The sequence below is a fragment of the Hypomesus transpacificus genome, unplaced genomic scaffold (assembly GCF_021917145.1).
Source record: "Hypomesus transpacificus isolate Combined female unplaced genomic scaffold, fHypTra1 scaffold_176, whole genome shotgun sequence".
NCBI lineage: Eukaryota > Metazoa > Chordata > Actinopteri > Osmeriformes > Osmeridae > Hypomesus > Hypomesus transpacificus.
Genome location: NW_025813730.1, coordinates 58,934 through 85,522, shown reverse-complemented (window position 1 = coordinate 85,522; position 26,589 = coordinate 58,934). Strand labels below are relative to the sequence as shown.

Below are 26,589 nucleotides of genomic sequence, written 5' to 3'. Positions count from 1 at the left end.
ATAAAGAAGCACCATACTTTCAGGTGAGGAAGGAAAGGAAGAGGGAGAAGATGACAAGACAAACACGGGCATGTGCTGCAGCGAATCAGACGACTCCCCTCCCTCCCCTGTCAAAGTAAGCTGCTCGGATCTCATTTCTTTCGTATGTTGTTGATTAATTTGTTCACAGCACAGCTGTCTTTATGCCTGCTGGGAAACAGCCATCTCTGTGCATCGCTTCGTTCAATGTCTGACCATTTCAGTAGAACTAGGAATGCCTGTCAATCAAATGTACATTTGAGCAAAAAAAGGTCCCCAGCAGTTTCTCACAGAAGCCATGTGTGTCCAGCCCTGCGCTCCTCAGGTGAAGCTGAAGGGGAAGGACGAGGACGAGGAGCTGTCCGAGCTGCAGCTGCGGCTGCTGGCCCTGCAGTCCGCCAGCAGGAAGTGGCAACAGCAGGAGCAGCAGGTGATGAAGGAGAGCAAGGAGAGGATCGCCAAGGCCTCCCAGGAGAAGAGCGCCGCCCCCAGCTCCGGGCCTCCTGACCGGGGCCGAGTTACCACGCGCTCAGCCTCTTCCGCTGCAGCTGAGAGGGCCAAGGCGCTGGTCAAGCCCCAGGAGAGGGCCAAGGCTGGGCCCAGGGCTTCGGTGGAGAGGGGTACGGCTGGGGTCAGGGCTCTGGGGGAGAGGGGCAAAGGTCCAGCCAAGCCCCAGACAGGGAGGAAAGCAGTCAGCCTGGGGGACAAGGGTCCAGGTAGGATCCTCCATTTCTGGAACCATCTTCAAATAACACAGCCTGGGTTTTCTAGCAGCTTCCAGGGTTAAAAATTAAATCTGACATTCTTAAATTCTAAATGTTTTGTCTCTCGTCTTCCCTACTTCCCCCTCGTTCCTCCAGGGTCGGCTGCTAAGCAGGCCTTCAGGAAACAGCAGCTGCGCACGTGGAAGCTGCAGCAGCAGAGGGAGGTGGAGGAGAAGAGGAGGGAGGTGGAGGAGGAGAGGAGGGAGGTGGAGGAGGAGCGGCGGAGGAGAGAGGAGGAGATCAGGAAGATCCGGGACCTGTCCAACCAGGATGAGCAGTACAACCGCTTCATGAAGCTGGTTGGGGGCAAGAGGCAGACCAGGAGCAAGGTGACACCTTACATTGATTCATATAGCTGTCGTTTTTATCCAAAGCAAGTGCACCAGATAATCAAAGATCAAGTCTTGGATTTCTTTTGGAGTTCATAAAGTGTACAGTTCTTGCAGTGGTTAGTGTAACAGCAACATCATATCTAGTGATGTACCCAGGCCCTGGTCTACATTTTGCTGATATGGTTTTGAATGTGTGTTCATCAGTCCAAGGACAACGAGCGGAAGTCAGTGGGCAAACAGGGACTGGACACTTCAGGCAACCTGTACCAGTACGACAACTACGACGAGGTTGCCATGGATACTGACAGTGAGACCAATTCCCCAGGTGAGCACACAGCTCACCTGACATTGCTATGACAAACTTGTATGTGTGTGATATGTTGTGAAAGCTTTACTTTAGTCAGGGTGTGTTTTGATACTGTATGTGTGAGTCATGGACCTTTGCCTAACTGTAACATTTGGTTCCTGTCTCTTTCAGTACCGTCCCCAGTACACAACCCATTTGCTGACAACGCTCTGTGTTTCCCCGTGCTCAATCCATTCACAATGGACTCTCCCGAATACAGAATGGTACGTTCCAGCCGTTTACACATGAACACTTGACGTTGACGAACCGTGTTGACTTGAAATTAATCAGCCCCGTCTCTGCAGGACTCGGGCCAGCGTTTCCTGTCTGTCATCCCCACGGCTGCGCCCCCGCCCCCACCCCCGCCAGCCCCCCCGCTGGACGAGCACGACCAGCCCCCCAAGCCCCCGTTTGCAGACGAGGAAGAGGAGGAGGAGATGTTGCTCAGGGAGACCTGCCTCATGTCCATGGCCAACAAGCGTGTCAATGCGCCAGAGGTACACTGCTTGTGGCGCCACAGGAAGTTGAGCGGAGTCACGTTTCCTGTCTGTGTAGAACGACTGGTTTCCCTGATCCCTCTGGAGTTCTGTAGACGTGTGTCCATAAACACAACACCTGGTGATCTCTCTGTAAGTGTTTAGTGTTCCTCTCTTCAATCTTTTCCTTCTCTCTCTCCCAGGAGATGTCCGACAGCGGCCCTCCGTCCCCCGTGCCCGCTTCCCTGCCACAGCCCGCTTCCCTGCCACAGCCCGCTTCCCTGCCACAGCCTGCCCCCCGGGGGAACCTGCAAACCGTGAGCCTGAACATCGCCAGTCTGAACGTCTTGACCCAGGCTCGCGGAAGCAAGTTCCCCCGGGGCCATCACGGCCCCAGAGTCCCGCTGGTGGTACGACATCTTCCTACATGTTACAGAGTTACATTTGACTTGACATTTCTGGCTTAGCCGTGTCACCTACATAACTTTTATTCTTTCTCTCCTTGTTAAAAAGCACAATGTTCTGAATAGTTGTTGTACTTCTATGTGTAAAACCACTTTGAAATTCATCGTGTGTGTGTGTGTGTTCTCAGCTCCCCAGACACAAAACCGTAGTGGTGCAGCTGAACAACTCTGACGACAGCGACTCAGACGAGCAGGAGGCGTCCAGCTCCATGCCCTCTGTGTTCGGAGGGCTGGAGTTCATGATCAAGGAGGCCCGCAGGACGGTGGAGGTGAGTGGCCATTTGTCTTCTTTTTTTTTTTTAACCAATGGCTTCAGTCCTTTTCTACTTTCACTCATTGATCACACGTATCAAAAGCAACATATGGAAAGGTGATTGGAGCCCCTGTATAAGCTCCTGCCTGTGTGGGGTGATAACGTGTTCCTGTGTGGGGTGATAACATGTTCCTGTGTGGAACCCCAGGCTGCCAAGCCGAAAGCTGCTGCAGAGAAGGAGAACCACCCTGTGAGAGCTCCGGACAGCCTCCCCGCTGCCAAGAAGGCTGAGTACCGCCTGCTGAGAGAGGAAATAGCCAGGTACCATGTTTGGATTAGCCAGGCACCGTGTTCATATGGCCCAGTATCTCCACTTGTCCACGTACTGACCTCTGATGTGTAGACAATACACTGTACTGTCTGTAATAGAGGTTGCACATGAGAATGAGTGGATTCCAGTGTGCCTGGTGTGAAAGGAAGAGCTACATGTTGTCGGTGTTTTTCCTTCCAGTCGGGAGAAAAAGAAGACCCTGAAGGACCAGGCCGCCGTGGGGTCTCCGGCCGGGTCGGACTCTGAGGTGGACCTGGTTGCCAAGGCAGCAGCCAAGCTCTGCCTGAGCGAAGCAGAGGACAGCCTGAGCAAGCACAGGTGTGTTTACCTGGCCCCCTTGTTTACCTGGCCCCCCTGTTTACCTGGCCCCCTTGTTTACCTGGCCCCCCTGTTTACCTGGCCCCCTTGTTTACCTGGCCCCCCTGTTTACCTGGCCCCCTTGTTTACCTGGCCCCCCTGTTTACCTGGCCCCCTTGTTTACCTGGCCCCCTGTTTACCTGGCCCCCTTGTTTACCTGGCCCCCCTGTTTACCTGGCCCCCTGTTTACCTGGCCCCCTTGTTTACATTTAGTCAATTAGCAGACGCTCTTATCCAGAGGGACATTCTCCCCGAGGCAAGTAGGGTGAAGTGCCTTTCCCAAGGACACAACGTCATTTGGCATGGCCGGGAATCGAACCAGCGATCTTCTGATTACTGGCCCGATTCCCTAACCGCTCAGCCACCTGACTCCTGTTTACCTGGCTCCCTTGTTTACCATGTGTTTGCCGGTGTTCCAGGGAGCTGCTCCAGAGAGACGAGGCCGTCCTAAGACAGCTGCTCCTGCAGGAGAGCAGGAAGAAGGAGTCTCTGAAGGCTGCTGAGGGCAAGGTGCTCAAGCTGAAGGAGCAGCTGCTGGCGTCTGAGAAGATCGTCAGCGCTAACAGGACCCTCCTCAAGAAGCTCCAGGAACAGGTCGGTGTCTGACTGTTTGTCCTTTTTTTTTACTTTACTATACAGGATTAGTGTGTCAGTTTAAACTGGCTTGGTGGGTGATGGTCGTTTCCTGTGTGGGTGATGGTTGATGGTAGTCTCCTGTGTGGGTGATGGTCATCTCCTGTGTGGGTGATGGTCATCTCCTGTGTGGGTGATGGTTGATGGTCGTCTCCTGTGTGGGTGATGGTCATCTCCTGTGTGGGTGATGGTCGTCTCCTGTGTGGGTGATGGTCGTCTCCTGTGTGGGTGATGGTCGTCTCCTGTGTGGGTGATGGTCGTCTCCTGTGTGGGTGATGGTCGTCTCCTGTGTGGGTGATAGTCGTCTCCTGTGTGGGTGATGGTCGTCTCCTGTGTGGTTGATGGTCGTCTCCTGTGTCCAGGTGACCCGTGTGGAGCACCGTGTGCTGATTAAGAAGAACCACAGCGTGAGGCTGGAGAGGGACCTGATGCAGGCCCAGGCGGCCACAGGCAGGGGGCAGAAACGAAGAGCTGACACCAGCATTCTGCAGGTGAGCATTAAACACCTGCCTGGCCTCCTCCTCCTAACACAGCACCTCAGGTCAACCAGGCCTGGAGGTGATTTCAGCCAATTGCTGCGTTCATGTAACAAAGTGGCCTCGGGTTCGTGTCCTGTCTGGGTGTGTGTCATTCAGTTATTTTCAGTTCACCAGACGGTGAACTGACGTTTGGTTCCTTTGCACCGTTCTTTGGCTACTACCACTGAAACAGTTTAACTGTGTTCGAACTATGTACTTCTGTTCTTCTGTGCTTTCTCCATGCACTGTTGGTACGTTACTCTGGACACTGGTGTCCGCTGAATGAAGATGTAAATGTGTGGTGTGTTTGTTTCATCAGCCCTGGAAGCTGCAGCGTGTGGACAGCTCTGGACGCTACCTGGCGGACCTCATAGCCCAGAAGCAGCGTCTGCAGCAGCTGGAGTCTGAGTACGCTCTGAAGATCCAGAAGCTGAAGCAAGCCCAGACGCTGCGTCACCGCGGCCTGGCCCCAGAGGCCCCCGCCCTGCCCTCCACCCCCCCGCGCCCCCCCACCCCTCCCCCCCCGCCCCCCAGCCCCTTCCCCGTGCCCCAGCCCTCGCGGCATGACCTCACCCAGGACAAGCTGACCCTGGACAGCGAGGACGCCGAGGACGGGAACGAGCCGGAACCTGCCGCACCTTCCGGCGCCACCAGGAGGAGCCGCCGGCAGTCCTTCCCGGAGCTGGGCGCGTCCACCAAGCCCAAGCTGGAGCTGGCCGCAGGCTCAGCGGTGAAAGACGGGGCGGTGAAACCGACCAAGGCGCCGGTGGGCTCTGGAGAGCCGTCGGAGCTGTTCCTGGGGCTGGACGTGGAGGCGCTGAGGCTGAAGCACCAACAGCAGGTGAGGGAGGATCTTTCAGCCCTTCTCTTACCTCCTAGCTACATGTGGGTTCATGTTTAGTTGTCATCTGTTCAGGGCTAGGGCCCTAGACCACAGACCTTTGATCTCAACCCCTTCCCTTGGGTAAAGGAATATTGTCTTGACAGACGGTATAAAAATGTGTAAACTAGCAGATAATCAATAGACTCTCTTTATAACCTAACCCAACGTTCGTGTGATGGCACATACAGTATACATACGTGTCCTTTGTCCTTGTGGGTACAATTGCTATTGGGCAGAGAACCGATGACCGGTGACCGGTCAAACTATTGCTGTCAACCTTCTTTCCATTGGAATGATGGAATGATGTCAGTGTAGCTTCTGGTGTTGATGGTTGTTGAACGTTGCCAGGCCAGGCTGGGAGAGCTGCTGCTGGGGGAGCTGAGGACCATGGGGGGCTGGGAGGAGAGGAACCCTCCAGAGAAGGTAACCCTCCCTGATCCAGTATTAACTGCTGCTTTGCTGCCTGTTCATTGACGTCTTACTCATTTAGTAGACACTTTTTATGTTGGTGGGGTAGAGTCATTTAGGATTTGTAAACTATTAAAAGAATCCCAGTCCACCGAACACACTGTTGGAAGTAAGCGTGTTTTGAATATGCAGGTGTTGGCGGTGGATGTGGAGGCCATGACGCCTCAGAGCAGCCGAGCGGAGCTCAAACCAGTTCCCTTTGGATCGTACAGAAGCCCTCTGCTGGTCTTCAGATCCTACAGGTAACACCTCTGCTCTGGACCCGACTCAGAGAGGAACGTGACCAGTTTCAGCTCTTCTCACCGTGTCGGCCATCTTGTTTCAGATTCAGTCCTTACTTCAGAACGAAGGAGAAGATGTCCCTCAGCTCGGTGACCCACAGCAACACGATAGAGGCCAGGAAGTGCTTCTGCCGCTTTGACCTGACGGGAACGTGCAACGATGACGACTGCAAGTGGTGAGTCCCTCTGACCTGCTGACCCTGCACGAGTCCTGCTGGACAGGTTCTTCCACTCCCGCAGTGTCCTGCTGCCCATACGACCTGCGATATGTCGACGTCGCTTTTCATAGAAGCATCTGCTGCTAAATGAATCCAATGAAAATGATTGAGTGGACCTGCGTTTGCCTCATTCCCCTTCATTTAATTTCTATTCATTGTTAATCAGTCATCTGATGATGTTGTGCTATTGTGTTTCAGGCAGCACATGAGGAACTGCACCTTTAGCGGGAACCAGCTGTTCCAGGACATCCTGTCCTACAACCTCCCTCTGATTGGCTGCTCAGAAAGCAGCAACAATGACGAGATCTGCGCCGCAACAGGTGTTTGTTCACACTGACCTCAGTTCAGTTTGCACCATCAGATATGGGTCGCCATTTAATCACACGAGGAACTGATTTAATCAGAGAGCAGAAATAGCTCTCTCAACAAACATTTACATTACTCTTACATTTGAAGTGTCTTGATGTATGTTTACTTAATTTGTTGTCTACAGAAAAGTACATCAAGAAACTCTTTGGGGCCAACAAAGACCGCATGGGAATGGACCAGAAAGCAGTCCTCCTAGTGAGCAAAGTGAACGAAAGCAAGCGACATAGTAAGAGACTTCTTCTCCTCCTCTTCTCCTCAGTGGAACCTTGCTTGTTAAGGCTGCTGTCTGGTGACTGTTGAAGAAGTCTCTTGTCTGCCCCATGAGCTAATATAGCAGGGTATAGATCAAACATGGTTCACTGATCAGTGGTTAACGGCAGACCTCTTCCCTGTCCTCCCCCAGTCCCTCCCTTCACCACCTGTAAGGACACCAGGACGTGGAGGCCCCAGCCGGCCTGCCAGGCCAGCCCCAACACTGGGGACGACAGCGGGGACGAGGGCCTGGAGGGCAGCACTGCTGCCGTCAAATATGGTCAGTCGCTTTTTCTGAGGCGGAAGAGGTCTCACTCTTTCTCTCTGTCTGTCTCTCTTTCTCTCTGTCTGTCTCTCTCTGTCTGTCTCTGTCTGTCTGTCTCTCTCTGTCTGTGCCTGCTCTGCTTCCCAGGCCAGCGCACCATTAGACATGTTTTCTAGAAAAAACTAAACCGTTGATTGATTGAATCATTGTCTTTCCCAGAAGACGTCTCCAAGACCCGCCTGCCCTCGCTGGACGTGTGTGTGTCACCCGAGGACAAGCGCTACTTCACCAGCGAGACTGACGACATCTCCAACCTGGAGACCAGCATCCTGGAGAGCCCTCGGGACACCCAGCTCTGGATCAAACTGGCCTTCAAGTACCTCAGCCAGAAAGAGCCGTACGTTGACCTGTCCCCCATGGGTTCATAACCCTCTCAGTGAATAGTAGAATGTTTTCATTGAGCACACTGTGTGTGTGTGTGTGTGCTTGTATAACATGCTGAGTACGTTTTTCCTCCTCTTCCCGCAGTTCGTCGTCAGAGTGTTTGGACGCAGCGTTGAACACGCTGTCCCGCGCTCTGGAGGACAACCGGGACAACCCTGAGATCTGGTGCCACTACCTGCGGCTGTTCTCACGGCGCGGGGCCAGGGAGGAGGTGCAGGAGATGTGTGAGATGGCCGTGGAACATGCTGCCCACTTTCAAGTGTGGTGGACGGTAGGTTCTCCACCTCCACCTCCCGTCCCCATCTCCCATCCCAACCTCCCACAACACAGCCTTTAGTCAGGAAAATCATGGCAGAATATTGTCTTCAGTTAGCAGACCTTTCTACCCAAAGTGAACGGGAGGGATTTGAACCTGCGATCTTGAGCAAGGTTATCTTTACTGGCCCACTTCATGTCAAATAGTTTTGCCGCCAGGGTTCACATACGAGCAGAACACAAAGGACAACATCTGCAACAACTGAGGACAACAGCTGCATCTGCAACCACATGCTCTACATCAGAGCTGTCCATATTCAACCACATGCTCTACATCAGAGCTGTCCATATTCACGGCCCGTCAAATGGTTCTCTCCCCCTCTGCAGTACCTGAGTCTGGAGAGCTCGTTCGAGGGGAAGGACTACGTGTGTGACCGCCTGCTGAGGTTCCTGCTGGGCCAGGTGGCCGGCGGCCAGACAGACAAGCTGTCCTTCCTGCTGCTGGAGGCGCTGCTGTACCGGGTCCAGCTCAGCCTGTTCACAGGCCGCATGCAGAGCGCTCTGGCCTTCCTGCAGGTGGGTCCCTCTGCAGGGTCACTGCAGACACGGGGGGGGGGAGGGACACTACTTAGGATATGTTGGATGGAATCCTTACACATCATTTACTACTGAAGTACAAATCCTTAGACATGTCATAAATTATAAATGTTTAGCTTACTTACCACAAAAACATGTGTGGGGAATCCAAACAAAGCAGGTTAGTCATCACGCTTCATGCTACAGGGCAGCAGACCCTCCCAATACTAGACCCACTGAAACAGGAAGGTACTGCGGAACAGCCAAACATCATTTTCCATTCCAGAGTGCTCTCAAGTCGGCCAACGGGAGGAGCATTGCAGACCACCTGACGGTCAGCGACCGTGCCCTTGCCTGGCTCTCTTACATCCACCTGACAGAGTTCGACAGCCTGCCGGCCAGCCTGTACGACCCAGCCGACTCCAACCCCTCCAGGCTGGTGAGCACAGAGCCCCTGACGCTGCCCTGGGTCACCCCGCAGGACATCAGCACGCCCCCTGACATCCTGGTCGCCCTTTTTCAAGGTGCGTGCTTCTGATTGGTTGCCCTGTTTCAAGGTGCGTGCTTCTGATTGGACTTTCTGAAAGCATTGTAAGTCGCTGTTTTGGATAAAAACGTGTCCTAAATAAATGTGTTGTAAACGGGATTTGTTTCTCAGTACTGGTTCAGCTGTGACATGCTACACGTCAGAAGCTGCCAAGATTTGTTTTGCTGTCTCATGACTTTTTATAGTGTAATATAGTGTAGGATAGTAACACATGACTGGTTCATGACACGGGGTTGATGTATCCAACGTCGCTGGTGAAGTGAAGCTGTGACTGATGTGGGGTCTGTCGTGTGCAGATGCCGTTCGGCAGTGCTCAGATGAGACACTACCTCAGAAGGAGAGGATACTAGCCTGCTTGGCCCTCCACACCAACCTCATCACCCTCAACACTCTGCTGGAACGGTGGGTGTGTCTGGAGTGTGTTCCCAGTGTGTGTGTCTGCTCTGAGTGTGCATGTGTTCCCAGTGTGTGTGTGTGTCTGCTCTGAGTGTGTGCCTGCTCTGTGTGTGTGTTTATGTCCAGTACATAACTTAAAGTAGAAAAACCTCACTCTCAGGCTTGTCTCATTGCTTCTTTAGACCAGTTTATTAACAAGGCCTAAGCTAAACCACACACTGACGATGGCTTAGACTGAAACGCGTCTGTTTGTTAATAAACTGGTCTAAAGAAGCTATGAGACAAGCCTGAGAGTGAGGTTTTTTCTACTTTTAAGTTAACAGTCTTTTTTACTCAAAATCGCTTTTATTTTGGTAGTAGAGCGCGCCTATCTTTACAAACACGTCCAGTTCATCCAACAGCGTGTGCAGTACAGTGTGTGTGTGCAGTACAGTGTGTGTGTGCAGTACAGTGTGTGTGTGCAGTACAGTGTGTGTGTGCAGTACAGTGTGTGTGTGCAGTACAGTGTGTGTGTACAGTACAGTGTGTGTGTACAGTACAGTGTGTGTGTGCAGTACAGTGTGTGTGTGCAGTACAGTGTGTGTGTGCAGTACAGTGTGTGTGTACAGTACAGTGTGTGTGTGCAGTACAGTGTGTGTGTACAGTACAGTGTGTGTGTACAGTACAGTGTGTGTGTACAGTACAGTGTGTGTGTACAGTACAGTGTGTGTGTGCAGTACAGTGTGTGTGTACAGTACAGTGTGTGTGTGCAGTACAGTGTGTGTGTGCAGTACAGTGTGTGTGTGCTGCTGTTGTTCTGCAGCTATGACAAGGGCATGGAGCTCTGTGAGTCCCTGCTGGTCACGTGCCCCGAGTCCTGCCCCCTGCTGGACGCCCTGGCTAACATCCACGTCTGCCGGGGCCACAGCGACGAGGCCGTCAGAGTGTGGCTCCGGGCCCTCGCCGAGTGTCCACACAACGCAGAGATCTTCTACCACGCCTGCAAGTTCCTCATGGCCCAGGTGAGGCTGTTACCTGCAGGTAGAGGGGGAGTCTGAGGGTGCTCTGGTGATGTTCACGTTACTCACGTCCTCTCCTCTCCTGTCGGCCTCTGAGCAGGAGAAGCCCGAGATCATTGAGCCTCTGTTCCGGGGGTTCGTTCTGTCCTTCTGCCAGAACGACGAGAGCGATCGGCAGCCGGTGGACGTGCTTCGGTACGTGGTCCCATCCAAACATGTTAAACATGTTACAGGCGTGTCTAACAGTCAGAATCTATTGAAACTACGGAACGGATGAGTGGTGTGTTTAGCCAGTGGTGGCGTGTGGAACAGTCGTGAGTTTTGGGGGGGATTTTGAACATCTCAAAGGATGGTTTTGTTGTGTTGTTGTTGCGTTCCAGGTTCATCCTGGGTGTTCCTACAGAAGACGTCCTCCGAAGCCCAGTCATCAAGAAGCAGCTTCAGGAGCAGATCATCCACCACATGCCTCACCTCCACCTGGTGCACTGGTGCGGCCTGCTCTCCCCTGCCCACAGACACACACACTGCCCACAGACACACACACTGCCCACAGACACACACACTGCCCACAGACACACACACTGCCCACAGACACACACTGCCCACAGACACACACACTGCGCCCACAGACACACACACTGCCCACAGACACACACACTGCGCCCACAGACACACACACTGCCCACAGACACACACACTGCCCACAGACACACACATTGCGCCCACAGACACACACACTGCGCCCACAGACACACACACTGCCCACAGACACACACACTGCTCCCACACACACACTGCCCACAGACACACACACTGCGCCCACAGACACACACACTGCCCACAGACACATACACTGCGCCCACAGACACACACACTGCCCACAGACACACACACTGCCCACAGACACACACACTGCGCCCACAGACACACACACTGCGCCCACAGACACACACACTGCCCACAGACACACACACTGCCCACAGACACACACACTGCGCCCACAGACACACACACTGTGCCCACAGACACACACTGCCCACAGACACACACACTGCGCCCACAGACACACACACTGCCCACAGACACACACACTGCGCCCACAGACACACACACTGCCCACAGACACACACACTGCCCACAGACACACACACTGCCCACAGACACACACACTGCGCCCACAGACACACACACTGCCCACAGACAAACACACTGCTCCCACGGCCCGCTGGAGCTCTGGTCGACGGAGACTCCTGCTAGCCTCACGTTTATATGACGTTTGATTCACTTAGCAGACGCTTTTATCCAATAGGACGTGCGCAAAAGACTGTGCAACAGTAACAGTCACTAAATAAATTGCAGTAAATATAAGTAAAAACTCAGATGCTTTCATATATGAGTGTGATAGAAGGTGAGTCTTCTTATGGAGTTGGATGATACATGTGGAGAAATGTCTCCATAAGCCGTGTGGTCTTGAGCCAGGCTGGAGAGGCTGACTGCAGCTCTTGTCCCCCCAGCTGTTGGCAGTGGACTCATGGGGCAGTCGGGGTGGCGGTGGAGGCCTTTGAGAGCGCTCTGGGCTCCGTCATGCAGCTGGATGTTCTCCACAAGCTCTGGATGGAGTGAGTCCTGCATGTCAACACGCTGCCCGTTACACCCTGCATCTGTTACACCCTGCACCCGTTACACCCTGCACCCGTTACACCCTGCACCCGTTACACCCTGCACCCGTTACACCCTGCACCCGTTACACCCTGCGCCCGTTACACCCTGCGCCCGTTACCCTTCACACCTGTGTTCTCCTCCCATGGTCTGCTACCCTGGCCTGTCTGAAGAGGCTGCATGCAGAAGGGCAGGAGGTGAAAACTCATCTGGCCTGCAGTACAGTTACAGTTTTCCATCTGATTCATTTAGCCGACACTTTTAACTCTTAAGTTACACGCTAAACGTCCATGTAGAAAGTACAGAGGGAAGGGAGGGGTGAGAAGGGTCAGAAGGGTCAGCAGGGTCAGAAGGGTGTGGTAGCAGGTGTATTTGGGTGGTGCTACATCACGTCCACACAGACGGGTGGGGGGGGGGTGGCCGGGGCCCAGCTAACTCCTGTGTGTTCTCTCTCCAGTTATCTCGTCTTTACCAGCAGTAAGTTCCTGGGGTCCCAGGCCACCGGCCGGGAGTTCAGGATGTTTGCGGATCTCGTCCAGCGTTGCCTGGTTACGGTGCCGTCCAGACTGGAGGTTCCGTTCAGCTCAGCCCGCTACTGGAGCTGCTTCACGTTCCACAACAAGGTGATCCCAAGTCAGCTGACCCCCCTCAGTCAGCTGACCCCCCTCAGTCAGCTGACCCCCCCTGTCGGCCAGAGAGACCAGAGTTCGATCTCGCCATCAGCAAGCTGTCTGATTCGGCTGCATGCGTTTTACAACTCTATGGACTTTTGTTTGTGTGTGCGTGCGTATGTGTGTGTGTGTTAAACCCCGTGGTGTGTTCTCTGCAGGTGGTGTCTCTCTACCTGAGCTGCCTGCCAGGGTCTCAGCACCCCCTGGTTCTGGAGAGGCTGCGCTACACCATGCCCACCAACACACACCTGGCCCTCAGGTACATACACACCTGCCCTCAGGTACACACACACACACCTGCCCTCAGGTACACACACACACACCTCCCCTCAGGTACACACACACCTGCCCTCAGGTACACACACACCTGGCCCTCAGGTACACACACACCTGCCCTCAGGTACACACACACCTGGCCCTCAGGTACACACACACCTGCCCTCAGGTACACACACCTGGCCCTCAGGTACACACACACCTGCCCTCAGGTACACACACACACACCTGCCCTCAGGTACACACACACACACACCTGCCCTCAGGTACACACACACACACCTGCCCTCAGGCACATACACACCTGCCCTCAGGTACACACACACCTGGCCCTCAGGTACATACACACCCCTCCAATCACTTTGATTGACTTAATAAATGTAAATACACATGGTCTTAATTAAATTAATACTTAATTGGTAGTTACAGCTGTCGTTGTCTGAGATGGAATCTGGTTATGTCCAGGCGGTTAGTCTCAGTCTCTTGTTGTTTATTTGTTGTTGTTCATGTGTTGTTGTTTATGTGTTATTGTTTAGGTTGCTGCACCAGGAGTGGACGGACGGGAACGTGGAACATCTGAAGTTCCAGGCGAGAACGTTGAGCGCCAGCATTCCCAACTGTCTGGCCAACTGGAAAATGTAAGTCCGAGCTTTCTCACCCTCCAAACGGCAATGTCCAAAGCCCCTACCGTTGACCTGCGCTAATACCAGCTGAACCCATGAGTGAAGCTGGTCAGAGGGGGGACCTGAGCTGACGCTGGTCAGAGGGGGGACCTGAGCTGACGCTGGTCAGAGGGAGGACCCGAGCTGACGCTGGTCAGAGGGGGGACCTGAGCTGACAACCCTCTGTGGTGTGTTTCAGAGCCATCACTGTGGAGAAGGAGCTCAAGCAGAGATCTGAGGTGAGTTAGAGAGGGAAGGGGGGGGAGTGAGGTGAGGGTGGGGGGGCTAGGGGTGATGGGGTGGGGGTGAGGGTGGGAGAGGTGGTGGGGGTGGGGTGAAAGAAGGGAGAGTAAGACTGTACATGGAATTTGGAGACTACAGACTTGTGAAGGAGAGATCTGGATTGTTTGCGTGATGACTTAAACCTTGTCTAACTCTCTCTGTTGACCCATGTGTCGCCTTCCTGTTTGTGCGTCAGAGTGGGCTGTGTTGTTTGCTGCTAACTCAGCCGTTCCATAATCATCGCTTCGTTGTTGTTCTATCTTATTCTTCTCCCTGCAGGCTGTTTAATCACTGTTGAAGAAAAAGTAATGTATGACAGCCTTTCATATGAGGGGTGACGAAATGAAATGGAAATGTTGCGTGTTGTTGGTAAACAAGTAACAGCCCCGGTCACTAAGCCCCCCTCACGCTCACCTCACCATCTGTCCTCCGCTCAACTGACGCAGCGCTCCCACGTTTGGTGTCTTTTGTTTTTGTTTGTTTCCTCGTTTGTTTTGTAGGTGCGACTTCTCTATCAGCAAGCCCTGCAAAGGCTCCCTCTGTGCGCCACCCTGTGGAAAGATGTAAATGTCCCCTCCTCAGTTCTCTCTTCTCAGACACGCACACACAAGCAGACATACACATGACTCTTACAACAGGGTTTTTGCTTATTTGTTCTTGTCCGACTGGCCAATATGCACGCATGTTCACCTGCTTCTCCCTCCCCTCCTTCCCTTCCCCCGTCTCTCTCTCTCCTCCCCTCCTTACCTCCCCCCATGTCACTCTCTCTCCTCCCCTCTTCCCCTCCCCATCTCTCTCTCTCCTCCCCTCCTTACCTCCCCCCATCTCTCTCCTCCCCTCCTTACCTCCCCCCATGTCACTCTCTCTCCTCTCCTCCTTCCCTCCCCATCTCTCTCTCCTCCCCTCTTCCCCTCCCCATCTCTCTCTCTCCTCCCCTCCTTACCTCCCCCATCTCTCTCTCTCCTACCCTCCTTACCTCCCCCCATCTCTCTATCCTCTCCTCCTTACCTCCCCCCATCTCTCTATCCTCTCCTCCTTACCTCCCCCCATCTCTCTCTCCTCCCCTCCCCATCTCTCTCTCTCTCACCTTCCCTCCTTCCCTTGCCCCCCCCACCTCTCTTGCGCTCTCTCCATCCCCATCCCTCCCCCCCCCTCTCTCCCCCCCTCTCTCTCCCCCTCTTCTCTTTCACTCCCCCCTCTCTCTCCCTCCTTCCAGCGTCTGCTGTTTGAGGCTGCAGAGGGAGGAGGTAAAACTGATAGACTGAGGAAGCTTGTTGACAAGTGTCAAGAGGTGGGAGTGAGTCTAAATGAGCCCCTAAATTTAGGCTCGTGCTAAACGGGAGAGGATCACTGACCCCCACTTGCACCCCCTCAGTGAACCCCCCCCCCTTTCAGAAACACAAAGGGAGAAAATAAAATGAACTTAGCGCCAATCAGACCATCCTAATGGAAAGGCTGCTGCTTAGAGAGAGAGAGAGAGATAGAGGAGGTGAGCAGGGTTAGGGTGCCCGGAGACACGGCGTAGGACACGCGTCACAGAAGCCTCCTCGAGTGTCCTGAACTCTGACCTCTTAAATCAGCCTCCATCATGTACGTAAGTATGGACCCTGCCAAGTGACACGTCTTACCTTTCCCTTTTTATGTTTGACACGTTTCTCCTTTTGTTTGTTATTTGTATTGTCACCTTTTTAAACAAATTAATTTGGCTTCTGTTTTACCGGGGGGGGGGGGGGGGTTAGTAGTTCTGCCGGACGCCTGCAGGCATCTGTGTGTTTTAAAGGGTGTTCCCCTCTCCTGGCCAGACTAGGCTGCTACCAGGATGTTTCTGTTTGTTCTGGTGTATCCTTAGAGAAAAGATGGACTCATTATTTCACTATTTGTTTTAAACGATAAAAGAAGAACAAAATTTAAATGATTGGCCAATAACAAAATGTCTGACTGCAAAGTATTCTATTTGGCCTGTCGTTGTCCTGTGTATTTGAGGCTGACGCCCTGTAGACCTGACGGGGAGGCCCTTCAAACCCATCACTAGTCACGGGTTCAATATTGGAGCTATATTGTTCTCTTATGTGCAATTTAGGGGTTTTTTTTGTGTCAAAAATATATGATTAAAGAGTATTTGGCTATGAGCCGAGAAGTCCTTCAACTGTTATTTTGTATGTTGAACTTGAATGTTTATATTAAATTATTTTCTAAACAAATATCTTTTGTCTTTTCTTTATTTGTGTGAATTTTACTGCCTTGTGGAAATTCAACTAATATAGCCAATCTTTTTATTTATGCAGACATAAACAAATTTGATGTATAACACAACAATACAGAACATATTTATTTAGAACTACACAAAAGAATCAACTAAACTGAAACCAACTAACATGTCAAATTGGTGGGGAATTTAAATCTAAAAAGATCCTGTTTACAAAATAATTAAATACATGGATATGGTACAAATAAATGATGAACCACACCCTATGGATATAGTCACGTTAAAATGGAGATACCTTAACCACGAGTGCAACACAGGAGTTTTATTACTGCAGGAAGGAACACACTTCTCTCTGCCCGGCAGTGAACAGCAGTATCATCATGCCTCTTCAGGGATTCTGAGTTCCCCTAAGCAGCTCTGTGAACAAGGAACAAGATGCTAATAGAAGTTCAGTTTGATGTCCTTGGAAGAGCCAGGTAACTTGATCCTTGAACCTCTCCTTAAACGTCTGACTCGGAAGTGAGTCGCTGCCTCTCTCCCTTTAGGATCAGCAGGAGACGGGAGTTTGAACAGAGTCACCTGCCTCCAGGTCCACGGACCCCCTGCTGGAGCGGCGGGCTCTCTTCCTCCTGTACGACCTCCAGCACAGACGCCTCTCCACCTCCTCTGGAAACCAGGGACTGAGGAGCATGTACAGGAGGGGGTTGACACAGGCAGGCAGCAGGGAGAGCACCTTCCCAAACCTGGCAACCTCTGGGCTGGAGAGGAGAGAGGGTCTGAGGGATGAGATGAAAGGGGTGAGGGACGCGGGGAGGAAGAGCAGACCGTTGGTGAGGAGGAGACAAGCCACCATGTTGGGAGCGCAGCGTGGGTGGGCGTGGCCTGTCTGCGGAGCGAGAGTGTCCGGGCGGCGACAGAGGCGCGTGTGGATGAGCGTCATGACCAGGAAACAGAGGGAGTTGAGCAGGACCAGGGCTGAGGAGAAGCCTGAGCTGGAGGGGGGTCTGTGGGGAGCTGCTCCGCCGGGGGGAGGCAGAGCCGTGCCCAGGAGGGGCCAGGAGGCCACAGCCCCCGCTAGGGTGCAACATGAGACAGAGATCGCTCGGACAGCCCTGGACCAGAAGGGACTCTTCCTGGTCCGTCCAAGCACGGCTGCACTCTGAGCAGCGTGGCCACGCTCTACTACCAGAGCAGTGAGCAGGAACACGCAGGCTTCTGAAGAGAAGGTCAACACCAGGTCCATCACTTCACAGCCTGTCCCTTCCTTCCACCATTGACCGCCCCTGGTCATACTATCTACCACAGCTAGGGCGGCGCTGGAGAGGAGATGCACCCAGGCCAGCACTCCCAGTAGGTGCTGGGAGGGACATGAGGGTGCGGTCGTGATGCCAAGGGACAGCAGAACCAGGGAGTTGCAGGCGAGGGAGAGGACGATGAAGATCCACGCTGCGCCTCGCTGCAGAGAGCTCCCAAACACACTGTGGGTCAGACAGGACACACCTAGGGGCGGGCGAGGACACACAGACATAGGAGAGAGGCAATCAACAAGGAGGGCTTCAGGAAAGGGTTGGTAGCCACACATGAAGAGTATGATGGGAGTTAGGTGGCTGAACGGTGAGGGAATCGGGCTAGTAATCTGAAGGTTGCCAGTTCGATTTCCGGCCGAGTCAAATGACGTTGTGTCCTTGGGCAAGGCACTTCACCCTACTTGCCTCGGGGGCATGGCCCTGTACTTACTGTAAGTCGCTCTGGATAAGAGCGTCTGCTAAATGACTAAATGTAAATGATGAACTCTCCTGAACCAGGATGCTCTGGTTCCACACTCACCAGGACCAGGGCAGCAGAGAGCAGCAGAGAGCAGCAGAGGGCAGCAGAGGGCAGCAGAGAGCAGCAGAGAGCAGCAGAGAGCAGCAGAGAGCAGCAGAGAGCAGAATGCAGGGGGGGGGTTTCTCCTCTGAACCTAACAGAAAGATCTGGTTGTCTGCCGTTCACTGGGAACAGAGCTGCTCCCTTTAGGTCAGTGCTCCACACCTCTGCTTCCTTACATCTTACTCCAGCTGTTTCATATTCTCATGTTAGCGTCCACAAACCACCTACACCAACCACTCCCACTCACGGGCTATGTGAGTTAACAACACACATCAATCTGGATATTTCTATATGTATCTGTGTATACCTATTAAGAACCCCCTCCTTGGGTGTGTAGCATGAGTGGACGTGTGATAGTGACGTTCTCACCTCTGCCTGTCTCCTGAAGGTGTCGGCTGTCGGCCTTCTCACACAGATCAAACACACCCCTCCGGCCAGCCCTGAGACCACAACCACACAACAAACACTCAGATAATACATCCTCATCATCCATGTGACTAACTTCACATAACCCAACAAAGCACAGACGCAGATATGTAAGTGTAGTAAATTAACCAAAAGGATAACTTTGGATGTATTTCTCTGTGACTTGGAGTGACTGTCTTCAATGTATTTACTAAGCAGCGAGGGATGAGGGATTGGATTTAGATTTGATTTGAATCTGGGAACTCTGAATCTGCAGTCAGATGCTTTTCCACTGAGCTGAACCCATCCCTCCCTCCAGACACCTGAGACGAGGCCGAGCCTGAAGGGGCAGGAGGTCTCTCAGCTCCATGTTACCACCAACACTCAGGTGGGCGAGACTTCCAAGCCCCTCCAGAGAGAGGGAAGCTAGCCGGTTGGACGAGAGATCACTGAGGGAAGAAAAAGAAGTTGAATGTGGTTGTGTCATGTTGGGTGGTTGTGTGTAGTTCTGTACTACAAACACACTCTACTCACATGTAGTGTGTGTGTGTGTATGCTCCTCCTATCAGCAGATTACTCACAGGGATCTGAGTTCCGACATCTCACAGAACGTGTCTGCCAATAGTCCGAAGATGCGGTTGTGATGCAGGTCACTACACACACACACACAAACACACAGGCAACACAAACATCTGTGTAGTACCATGGTGTGCAGTACCAGCTGATCACCAGTTTGAACACGTCCAGTTTGGACAGGACCAGGTTCAGTTTGGACAGGACCAGATGCATAAGAATACTCACATGGTGTGGATCTTCTTACAGCCGCAGAAGCTGGGCAGGTTCTGGATCCGGTTGTGGGAGAGATCACTGAGGAGCACATGGTGGGGATGAGGTACTAGACCTGTAAGATTTGGATATCTAGAGGGGTCACCTGATAGCTAGAGGGGTCACATGACTGTCTGGACCTTACAGCTGAAGCAGGCTGGGTAGCTGATCACAGAGAGATCCAGGCAGGGATGAGATGTGTGTGCCACTAACTGACCTGCATGGAGAGATGTAAATATTACCTTCTGTAAAGATCTCTCAATGTCTAGATGGCATGTCTGACAGCTGTAGTATTGGTTATTAATGGAGGTCTTTGAAGAGATGAAACCTGGGCTGGTGTTTTATTGTTACGATGGTTTTGAACTCACAGGTTTTGGAGTGAGTGTGTCCCAGTAAGGTCTGGGAAGTCCTGGATGCCTCCGTTTAGGGTTCTGATGACAGGGAGAGAAGAGGCTCGCGTGAGGATTTATTTGAACCCTTCTAGAATTATTTGGGATTCTCTGTGGTAACTATAGCATGTGTAGGATTGACATGTGTCTTTCTTGATCATGTACAGAAAGCCTCGGGAACCCACTGGCCCGATAGTTAGCTTGAGATGATTCAGACATTACAGGTGTGTGCACTTTGTCTATCTGTCCGTCTGTGTGTCTATCTGTCTGACCAGGAAGGACCATCAGGAACAAACTCTTTGAAAAAAGAAATCCCTGGTGATGAGTGACAAGAGGTGTGGTATTGCTGGTGCTGACTCACAGTGTGCGCAGCTCTGAAAGGTTCTGGAAGGCTGACCTCCCAATGGACTGGACAGGGTTGTTGTGGAAGTATCTGTAGATGTGTCATTAGACAAAAACTGTCAATCACTAACTTAATTACCAACGCACATGTTTACAGCTGCGGTGCATATCATGACAAAAATTGTGATCATTTAAAGGCTGTTTAAGAACGTATTTATTATTGTAATTATCAATTTAGTAAATATGTCCACTGCAACACGTAATGTCTATAAACTTGAAGTGCTTGACACGTACAGGGTTCTCAGGGCCGGGTTCCCTCTAAAGGCGTGTTCTGGAATGGATGTGATTCTGTTGCTATGGAACGTCCTGAAAGGGAGGAGTCATTGTAATTCAGTCCTGTCAAGTGACGTGACGTGTGTGGGGGTGTGTGACGTGGGGTGTGTGGGATGGGGTGTGATGTCTGTGTTCCACTCACAGTTCTCTGAGGTTCTGGAGGGTTCTGATGGCAGGAGGAAACACGTCTATGTGGTTGTAGCTCAGATCTCTAGAGGTTAGAAGGGAGGAGTGTGTCAGGGTAATATGTCCTGGATGCAGTCATGCTCAGCCTTTATTTGTCTCTGTTTCTGTCTCTCTTGCTGTTTCTTATTTTTCCATATCTATTTGCTTCCCTCATCCCTAGATGTGCAGATCATTGTTCCCTTCACACTGTCCAGCTTCCTGTTAGTAAACGCAAGGAGGTGATTGGTTCACAGCCCTCTCCATCACTCCTCCCTGAGAATGAATGCCTTAACACTCAAAGTTCAGCAGAGAGAATGGCAAATCATTTGGAGTCTCGGTTGGTGATAAACATTTCCAAAATGACTCAAAGTTCATGTATATTTTTGGTGTGAATCGTCCTGATGGGAGTTTTACCTCCAACTTGGTACAAAGAGCACCATTACCCAGTCCACTGATCTGCACTATCAAGATATCAGTCCTCGTGTAGAACCAAGTGTAGAGTGTTTGCTGCAATAGGACTTGCAGTGAGTCCGTATCTAACATACATTCAAAACCAGACGGAACTCTTTTCTAAACCGCAGATTGTTCTCTGTTATTTAGGGCTATACCGTAATGGGTTCAATGCAGCAAAATCTCACCCAGATGCAGATAAGTGTTTGCTTTTATTAACACGTGCATTTCAAAAAATGGTGTGTTATCCTTGGAAAATGCTTGGAAAACTGCATTGCTGTGCTGAAATACTGGAATACTGAATTACCGGTCCTGGAAAACTGAAATACTGAAACTGAAAAATTGGAATTCTGCTAACCCTAACCGCTGGAATCCTAAAACACTGGAATACTAAAACACTGGAATACAGCGTCTTTAGTAGAGGGATGACAGAGTAATCCCAGCTGGTGGTAGTGTATAGGAACGGGGGGGGCAGTTCTGGGGGGGGGGGGGGGCTCGGGGGGGTGGAGGGGTTAGCTCCACTGCAAACACTCAGGCAACATGTGCTATCTAGACGGAGGGTAATTGGCGCAGGGTTGCGGCCACACACTGGGATGCACCAGATGAGCATTTAGAGGACGTTTGATCTGCAGTGGTGGCTCACTTAAGGACCGCACTTAAGGCTCTTATAAAGACAGCCTGCACGTCAGCAGAGAGCGAGCGCACCTGCAGTCTGGCTGCGTTCAACAGCCCTTCCTACCACCATGACCAACTCAACACCAGCACTGTCTAGATCACCGGGATGGGGGTTCACTCTGACTACATCACCTGTTCACTCCAACCAGGGAGGCCTTCTGTTGATTCAACAAGTAATGCTAATACACAACCAATAGGAATACTACTAATACCTAGGATTTGGGTTCTGCTTGAACTACTAACTGTTGTTATGTGCTGAGTGCTGGAGTAGCTTACAGGGTCTCCAGGTGTTGCAGTCCAGCGAAGCATCGTTCGCCCAGCGAAAGGATCTGGTTGTTCTGTAGATGTCTGAAGAGGGCACAGGAGAGACCAGGTCAGGAGAGACTAGCGATCAAAGGGTGTCTCTTTAGGTAGAGAGACACAGAAAGAGACAGAGGGAGAGAGGGAGAAGACACCTGTACAGTGCAAGGAGAGCAGACAGATCTCCAGCTCTCCTGCAGCACTTACAGGACCACCAGTCCGCTGAGGGTTGCCAGGGCGCTGTCAGGGATGTGGGTGATGTGGTTGAGGGCCAGGGTCACCGCCTGCAGGCCTGGCACCCTGGTTAGCGCAGGGGTGGGCACATCTGTGAGGGCATTGTCATTGAGCCACAGATGGCGCAGGGACGCCAGGCCCTTGAAGGAGCTGCTGGGGACGCTGGAGATCTGGTTGGCATCTAAACGTCTGGAAAACAAGAGACTCTGTTCGGAACTGCCTGGAACAAAGTTCCGGGAAGACTGCAATTTACAAAATTAGAACATATTGTTCATTCATTCTGAAATTTTACAAAAGGAGAATCCAAAGAAAGGATGAATAGAATAAAGGATGAATATTTTATACATACAGTATATACAGTAGTACTATATATATATATATACAGTATATAACGTATATGTTGGTCGAAGAAACAAACACATCTGCAGTAACAGTCAACATCAAACTGGATGTTTGAGTAAAGAGCATATATGACGAAGAAAGTGATGCTTTTCAAGAACCATATTACGGATTCCTGTAACATTTATAAAGAACTGATTCACAGAGACATCTCTACACACAGAGACGTCCTCCACACAGAGACATCTCTACACACAGAGACATCTCTACACACATAGACGTCCTCCACACAGAGACATCTCTACACACAGAGACATCTCTACACACAGAGACATTTCTGTCCACCAGAGACATCTCTCTCCACCAGAGACATCTCTACACACAGAGACATCTCTCCACCAGAGACATCTCTACACACAGAGACATCTCTACACACAGAGACAAGTCTCCACACAGACACATCTCTACACACAGAGACATCTCTACACACAGAGATATCTCTACACACAGAGACATCTCTACACACAGAGACATCTCTCCACACAGAGATGTCCTCCAGCAGGGAGGTCGCTCTATGCATTCCTCTGCTGCATGGTAGTAATTTCTGGTGTTGCCGTTCCCTCGGGGGGCTTGTGTGTCTGACACGGTGTCCTGGCTCCACCGCACACAGCTCGGATGTGGCGTCTCCCCCCGTCTAACGTGTGATTTTGAGATTGGTACGTCTAAACAGCAGTGATCATTGTTTACTCTCTGAGACGATGAGGACAGCAAATCAGATAAACATGGAAGGGGGCAGCAGGAGGGCATTTCCTACATGTCCTCCTTACTTCCTGTCACTCCTTGTTATCTCAGTCCAAATATAGCAGAAATGCCCTAAAATGCATACATGTATATATTTTTTAATTCTATAGTGTGTGTGTGTGTTAGCCCACACATGCATGTCTGTGCGTGCGATATCGGCAGAGGAACACAGTTCCATTACCAACCCTTTGACCACATTTATAAACGACATTGGAAAATTACATTAGTGGTGTTCTGGACTAACTTAACCACAAAAAACAAGTTTTCAACTTTTTATGAATATTCTTAGTTTTTCCTCCCTCTTGAGAATACTCTGTATAAGTCAGAGCATAAACAAAAAGTATGAAATAAACCAGAAAATTTAGCTTAACGTCAAATATAGCCAGTCTGTCATCAAGCAAAGACAGAATTTCTAAATATAAGCAGACCTGTTTTCCATAACTTAATAGGGCTATGTTATTAGAGACAACTAAGGCTGACCACAGACAGGCCTAGCACAGCCTCAAACAGACAGGCTTAGCACAGCCTCAAACAGACAGGCTTAGCACAGCCTCAAACAGACAGGCTTAGCACAGCCTCAAAAAGACAGGCCTAGCACAGCCTCAAACAGAGAGGCCTAGCACAGCCTCAAACAGACAGGCTTAGCACAGCCTCAAACAGATAGGCTTAGCACAGCCTCAAACATCCAAGCCTAGCACAGCCTCAAACAGACAGGCTTAGCACAGCCTCAAACAGACAGGCCTAGCACAGCCTCAAACAGACAGGCTTAGCACAGCCTCAAACAGACAGGCCTAGCACAGCCTCAAACAGACAGGCCTAGCACAGCCTCAAATAGACAGGCTTAACACAGCCTCAAACAGACAGGCCTAGCACAGCCTCAAACAGACAGGCCTAGCACAGCCTCAAACAGACAGGCTTAGCACATGATTTAACCTAGAGCTTGTTGCTAGAGTCGTCTGCTAAAGAAGACATCATGAATGCATGACTGTTCCTACTGTACATGATTATGGAGGCTGAGGGGGGGGGGGGGCATACTCACAGACTAAGGGGGGGGGGGCATGCTCACAGACTGAGGGGGGGGCATGCTCACAGACTGAGGGGGGGGACTCACAGACTGAGGGGGGGCATGCTCACAGACTGATGTGGGGGGGGGGGCTCACAGAGACTGAAGGTTCCTGAGGTTCTCCAGGGCCTCGACAGGAACCGCTTTAAGATTATTGTTCTGTAGCATTCTGAGGAACAAAATATATGGTCAGAAAAGAAAATTACATATTTATAAATATAGTTTGAGATGAATTTTGACATAAATACTTACAGTACTTTGAGATTGAGGAGGTCAGAGAATGTTCCTTCAGGGATTTCTGTTAAACTGATTCCTGCCAGTCGACTGAAAGCGAAACAAGACACATCTGATGAAAATTAAGGATTACGGTGTGCAAACATTGTAACAACACGAGATAAACATGATAATGTGGACCTGCAGAAGTGAAAAGGTGATGTAGAAAAAATGAATATAAATTGCAAACCTTACATTTCAGGCAGAAGGCAAAAATCTACTTAATTTGGTAGAAAGTATTGAGAACGTGTATTTTTAACCTGTTTAGTGCTTTTGGCTCAGTCCCCATTCTGCTAGTTCATCTACAGTCAGACTCCTGCCTCTGTAGGCTCCTCTGAACAGGCTCTGGTGGAACTTCTTCTCTAACCCCTTATTTACAGACTAAATTAATCCTGGACTTTCTTCTCTGTCTTTGCCATTAGTGTTCTGGAACGTGCAGATGTTACGAAACGTTTTCGGGACCATGTTGCTGTTCTGAAGGGCTCCAGTTTAATGGGCGCTCTCAGTCTGTGTAAGTGTCTCAAAGTTAAGTAAATACATGTAAACTCAAATTGTGGATTATACATCAGAACATACATCCTGTTTTTAGGAATATTACAAATGACCTCCAAAAAACAATGTGTGCGTTCTCAGAACCGCAGTCAGAGTTAATTAATGAAGTCGTTCTCAACAACCATTTCGGGGACCTGGGCCGAAGCTTGGTAGACTCCCGCGATACTCACAGCTCGTGGAGGAAGTGGAGATGATTCAGGGCGTGGACAGGAAGAAGGGGGAGGTTGTTCATGCTCACGTCCCTGTAGGAAAAAAGTGTGTTGTCACTTGTCAGAACAGCCATCCATATCTTGGCTTCAAGACGTTTATACATTATATAGTTGGCAAGAGGTGGACGAAAGGCTGTTTGTAGCCTATCACTCACATTGCACCGAGATTCTTTCTAAACGCAAACATTTAGATTACAAAAGTGTCATGACAAAATACATGCTATACAGTAGGCTTAGGCTATACGAATATCAGTTTAGCTTTAGGTCCCACTAGTTCATGATGAGAACGGGAAAGTTCCGTGCGGAGCAGTTGAGCGGTGTTGTACAGGGCGGCAAAGCCGAGGAGAGTCAAACTCAAGAAGGAGCCTAATTAAAAACCTCTGGATGCAAATTCATCATCAAAATCATAAACGCTCAAATGTGCCATTGTCTTTTATAAAACAACACGCAGCAAGTCAAAAGTTGACCAATTTGGCCAGTTTTGTAGCATTTTAGGGAATAATTACATTTGTGGCAGTGTCTTTAAGCCCTGCACGTGCACGCACCCTACTTTATGCTATTAATGTTCAATAGTTGAAGTATAAACATTTGAATTCACCATAAAAAGTCATGAATGGACGAGTCATTTCTTCTACAGAAATAAAACCATTGCCTTTAGACCAAGAAAATAGACAAAAACTAAAGGCTCTTCCTCTGTACTCACAGGTATGAAGTGAACACACTCAGGTTTGAAGGCAGTTCCTCGAGACCGACGTCCACGCAGTCTACCCGCACGAGCATTCCGTCGTTTTCACATTTACAACCGGTCGGACAGGCGGTGTAATATCGCGGCGTGGTTCCGGAGCCATCGGCGGCTCCATGCACGAAGATAAGTATAAATATTACACATAACATTATACAGTAGGCTATACAACAATAGCGGTAGATAACACAGTTTGAAGGGCTGTGTACCAAACAACTGCACTACCTCTTCTTAATAGGCCTTATTTAAAGTGAAGGAACCGCAACCAATTTCAGAGGCACGTTGAACGTCTGTCGATGTATATGCGTGTGTGTATGTGTGTGTGTGTGTTTGTGTGTTTGTGTGTGTCTCGTCACAAACGCAGACCATTCAGAGAGTTCAGTTGTTCACTTGTTCAGGTTGGTTGATTGTATTTATGTCCCT

At 50.8% G+C, this 26,589-nt stretch overlaps 2 protein-coding genes across 4 annotated transcripts in view; one reads left to right on the top strand and one right to left on the bottom strand.

Annotated features, from left to right (window-relative positions):
* Window positions 1–16,145, top strand: part of LOC124489122 (zinc finger C3H1 domain-containing protein-like) — a 17,837-nt gene extending 1,692 nt beyond the window's left edge. Inside the window, exons 3-36 of one of the 2 annotated variants that reach the window (XM_047051778.1) lie at window positions 24–115; window positions 329–734; window positions 879–1,111; window positions 1,319–1,421; window positions 1,593–1,684; window positions 1,766–1,957; window positions 2,140–2,346; window positions 2,529–2,669; window positions 2,862–2,974; window positions 3,165–3,302; window positions 3,761–3,935; window positions 4,337–4,465; window positions 4,812–5,333; window positions 5,724–5,798; window positions 5,976–6,085; window positions 6,169–6,300; window positions 6,541–6,662; window positions 6,836–6,937; window positions 7,115–7,243; window positions 7,448–7,625; window positions 7,757–7,943; window positions 8,315–8,503; window positions 8,790–9,027; window positions 9,347–9,452; window positions 10,249–10,447; window positions 10,545–10,639; window positions 10,825–10,932; window positions 11,959–12,063; window positions 12,561–12,726; window positions 12,933–13,033; window positions 13,587–13,688; window positions 13,912–13,951; window positions 14,495–14,557; window positions 15,211–16,145. In XM_047051778.1, coding sequence (XP_046907734.1) covers window positions 24–115; window positions 329–734; window positions 879–1,111; window positions 1,319–1,421; window positions 1,593–1,684; window positions 1,766–1,957; window positions 2,140–2,346; window positions 2,529–2,669; window positions 2,862–2,974; window positions 3,165–3,302; window positions 3,761–3,935; window positions 4,337–4,465; window positions 4,812–5,333; window positions 5,724–5,798; window positions 5,976–6,085; window positions 6,169–6,300; window positions 6,541–6,662; window positions 6,836–6,937; window positions 7,115–7,243; window positions 7,448–7,625; window positions 7,757–7,943; window positions 8,315–8,503; window positions 8,790–9,027; window positions 9,347–9,452; window positions 10,249–10,447; window positions 10,545–10,639; window positions 10,825–10,932; window positions 11,959–12,063; window positions 12,561–12,726; window positions 12,933–13,033; window positions 13,587–13,688; window positions 13,912–13,951; window positions 14,495–14,557; window positions 15,211–15,330 — 5,210 coding nt within the window. In that variant the 3' untranslated portion in view covers window positions 15,331–16,145. Of the gene's footprint in view, window positions 1–23; window positions 116–328; window positions 735–878; window positions 1,112–1,318; window positions 1,440–1,592; window positions 1,685–1,765; window positions 1,958–2,139; window positions 2,347–2,528; window positions 2,670–2,861; window positions 2,975–3,164; window positions 3,303–3,760; window positions 3,936–4,336; window positions 4,466–4,811; window positions 5,334–5,723; window positions 5,799–5,975; window positions 6,086–6,168; window positions 6,301–6,540; window positions 6,663–6,835; window positions 6,938–7,114; window positions 7,244–7,447; window positions 7,626–7,756; window positions 7,944–8,314; window positions 8,504–8,789; window positions 9,028–9,346; window positions 9,453–10,248; window positions 10,448–10,544; window positions 10,640–10,824; window positions 10,933–11,958; window positions 12,064–12,560; window positions 12,727–12,932; window positions 13,034–13,586; window positions 13,689–13,911; window positions 13,952–14,494; window positions 14,558–15,210 lie in introns of both variants that reach the window. The other variant, XM_047051777.1, reaches the window with a different exon arrangement.
* Window positions 15,714–26,589, bottom strand: LOC124489123 (leucine-rich repeat-containing G-protein coupled receptor 5-like). Of its 2 annotated transcripts, XM_047051779.1 has the most exons (16): window positions 26,128–26,589; window positions 25,386–25,457; window positions 24,643–24,714; window positions 24,488–24,559; window positions 22,161–22,376; window positions 21,930–22,001; window positions 20,506–20,574; window positions 20,325–20,396; window positions 20,050–20,121; window positions 19,668–19,730; window positions 19,445–19,516; window positions 19,276–19,341; window positions 19,056–19,127; window positions 18,798–18,923; window positions 18,439–18,509; window positions 15,714–17,700 (listed from the first exon to the last, which is right to left on the bottom strand). In XM_047051779.1, the coding sequence occupies exons 1-16, from the start codon at window positions 26,316–26,318 to the stop codon at window positions 16,748–16,750; spliced, it is 2,331 nt and encodes a 776-aa protein (XP_046907735.1). In that variant the 5' UTR covers window positions 26,319–26,589; the 3' UTR covers window positions 15,714–16,747. The 2 variants fall into 2 exon arrangements, with proteins under 2 accessions (XP_046907735.1, XP_046907737.1); XM_047051781.1 differs by lacking the exon at window positions 19,056–19,127.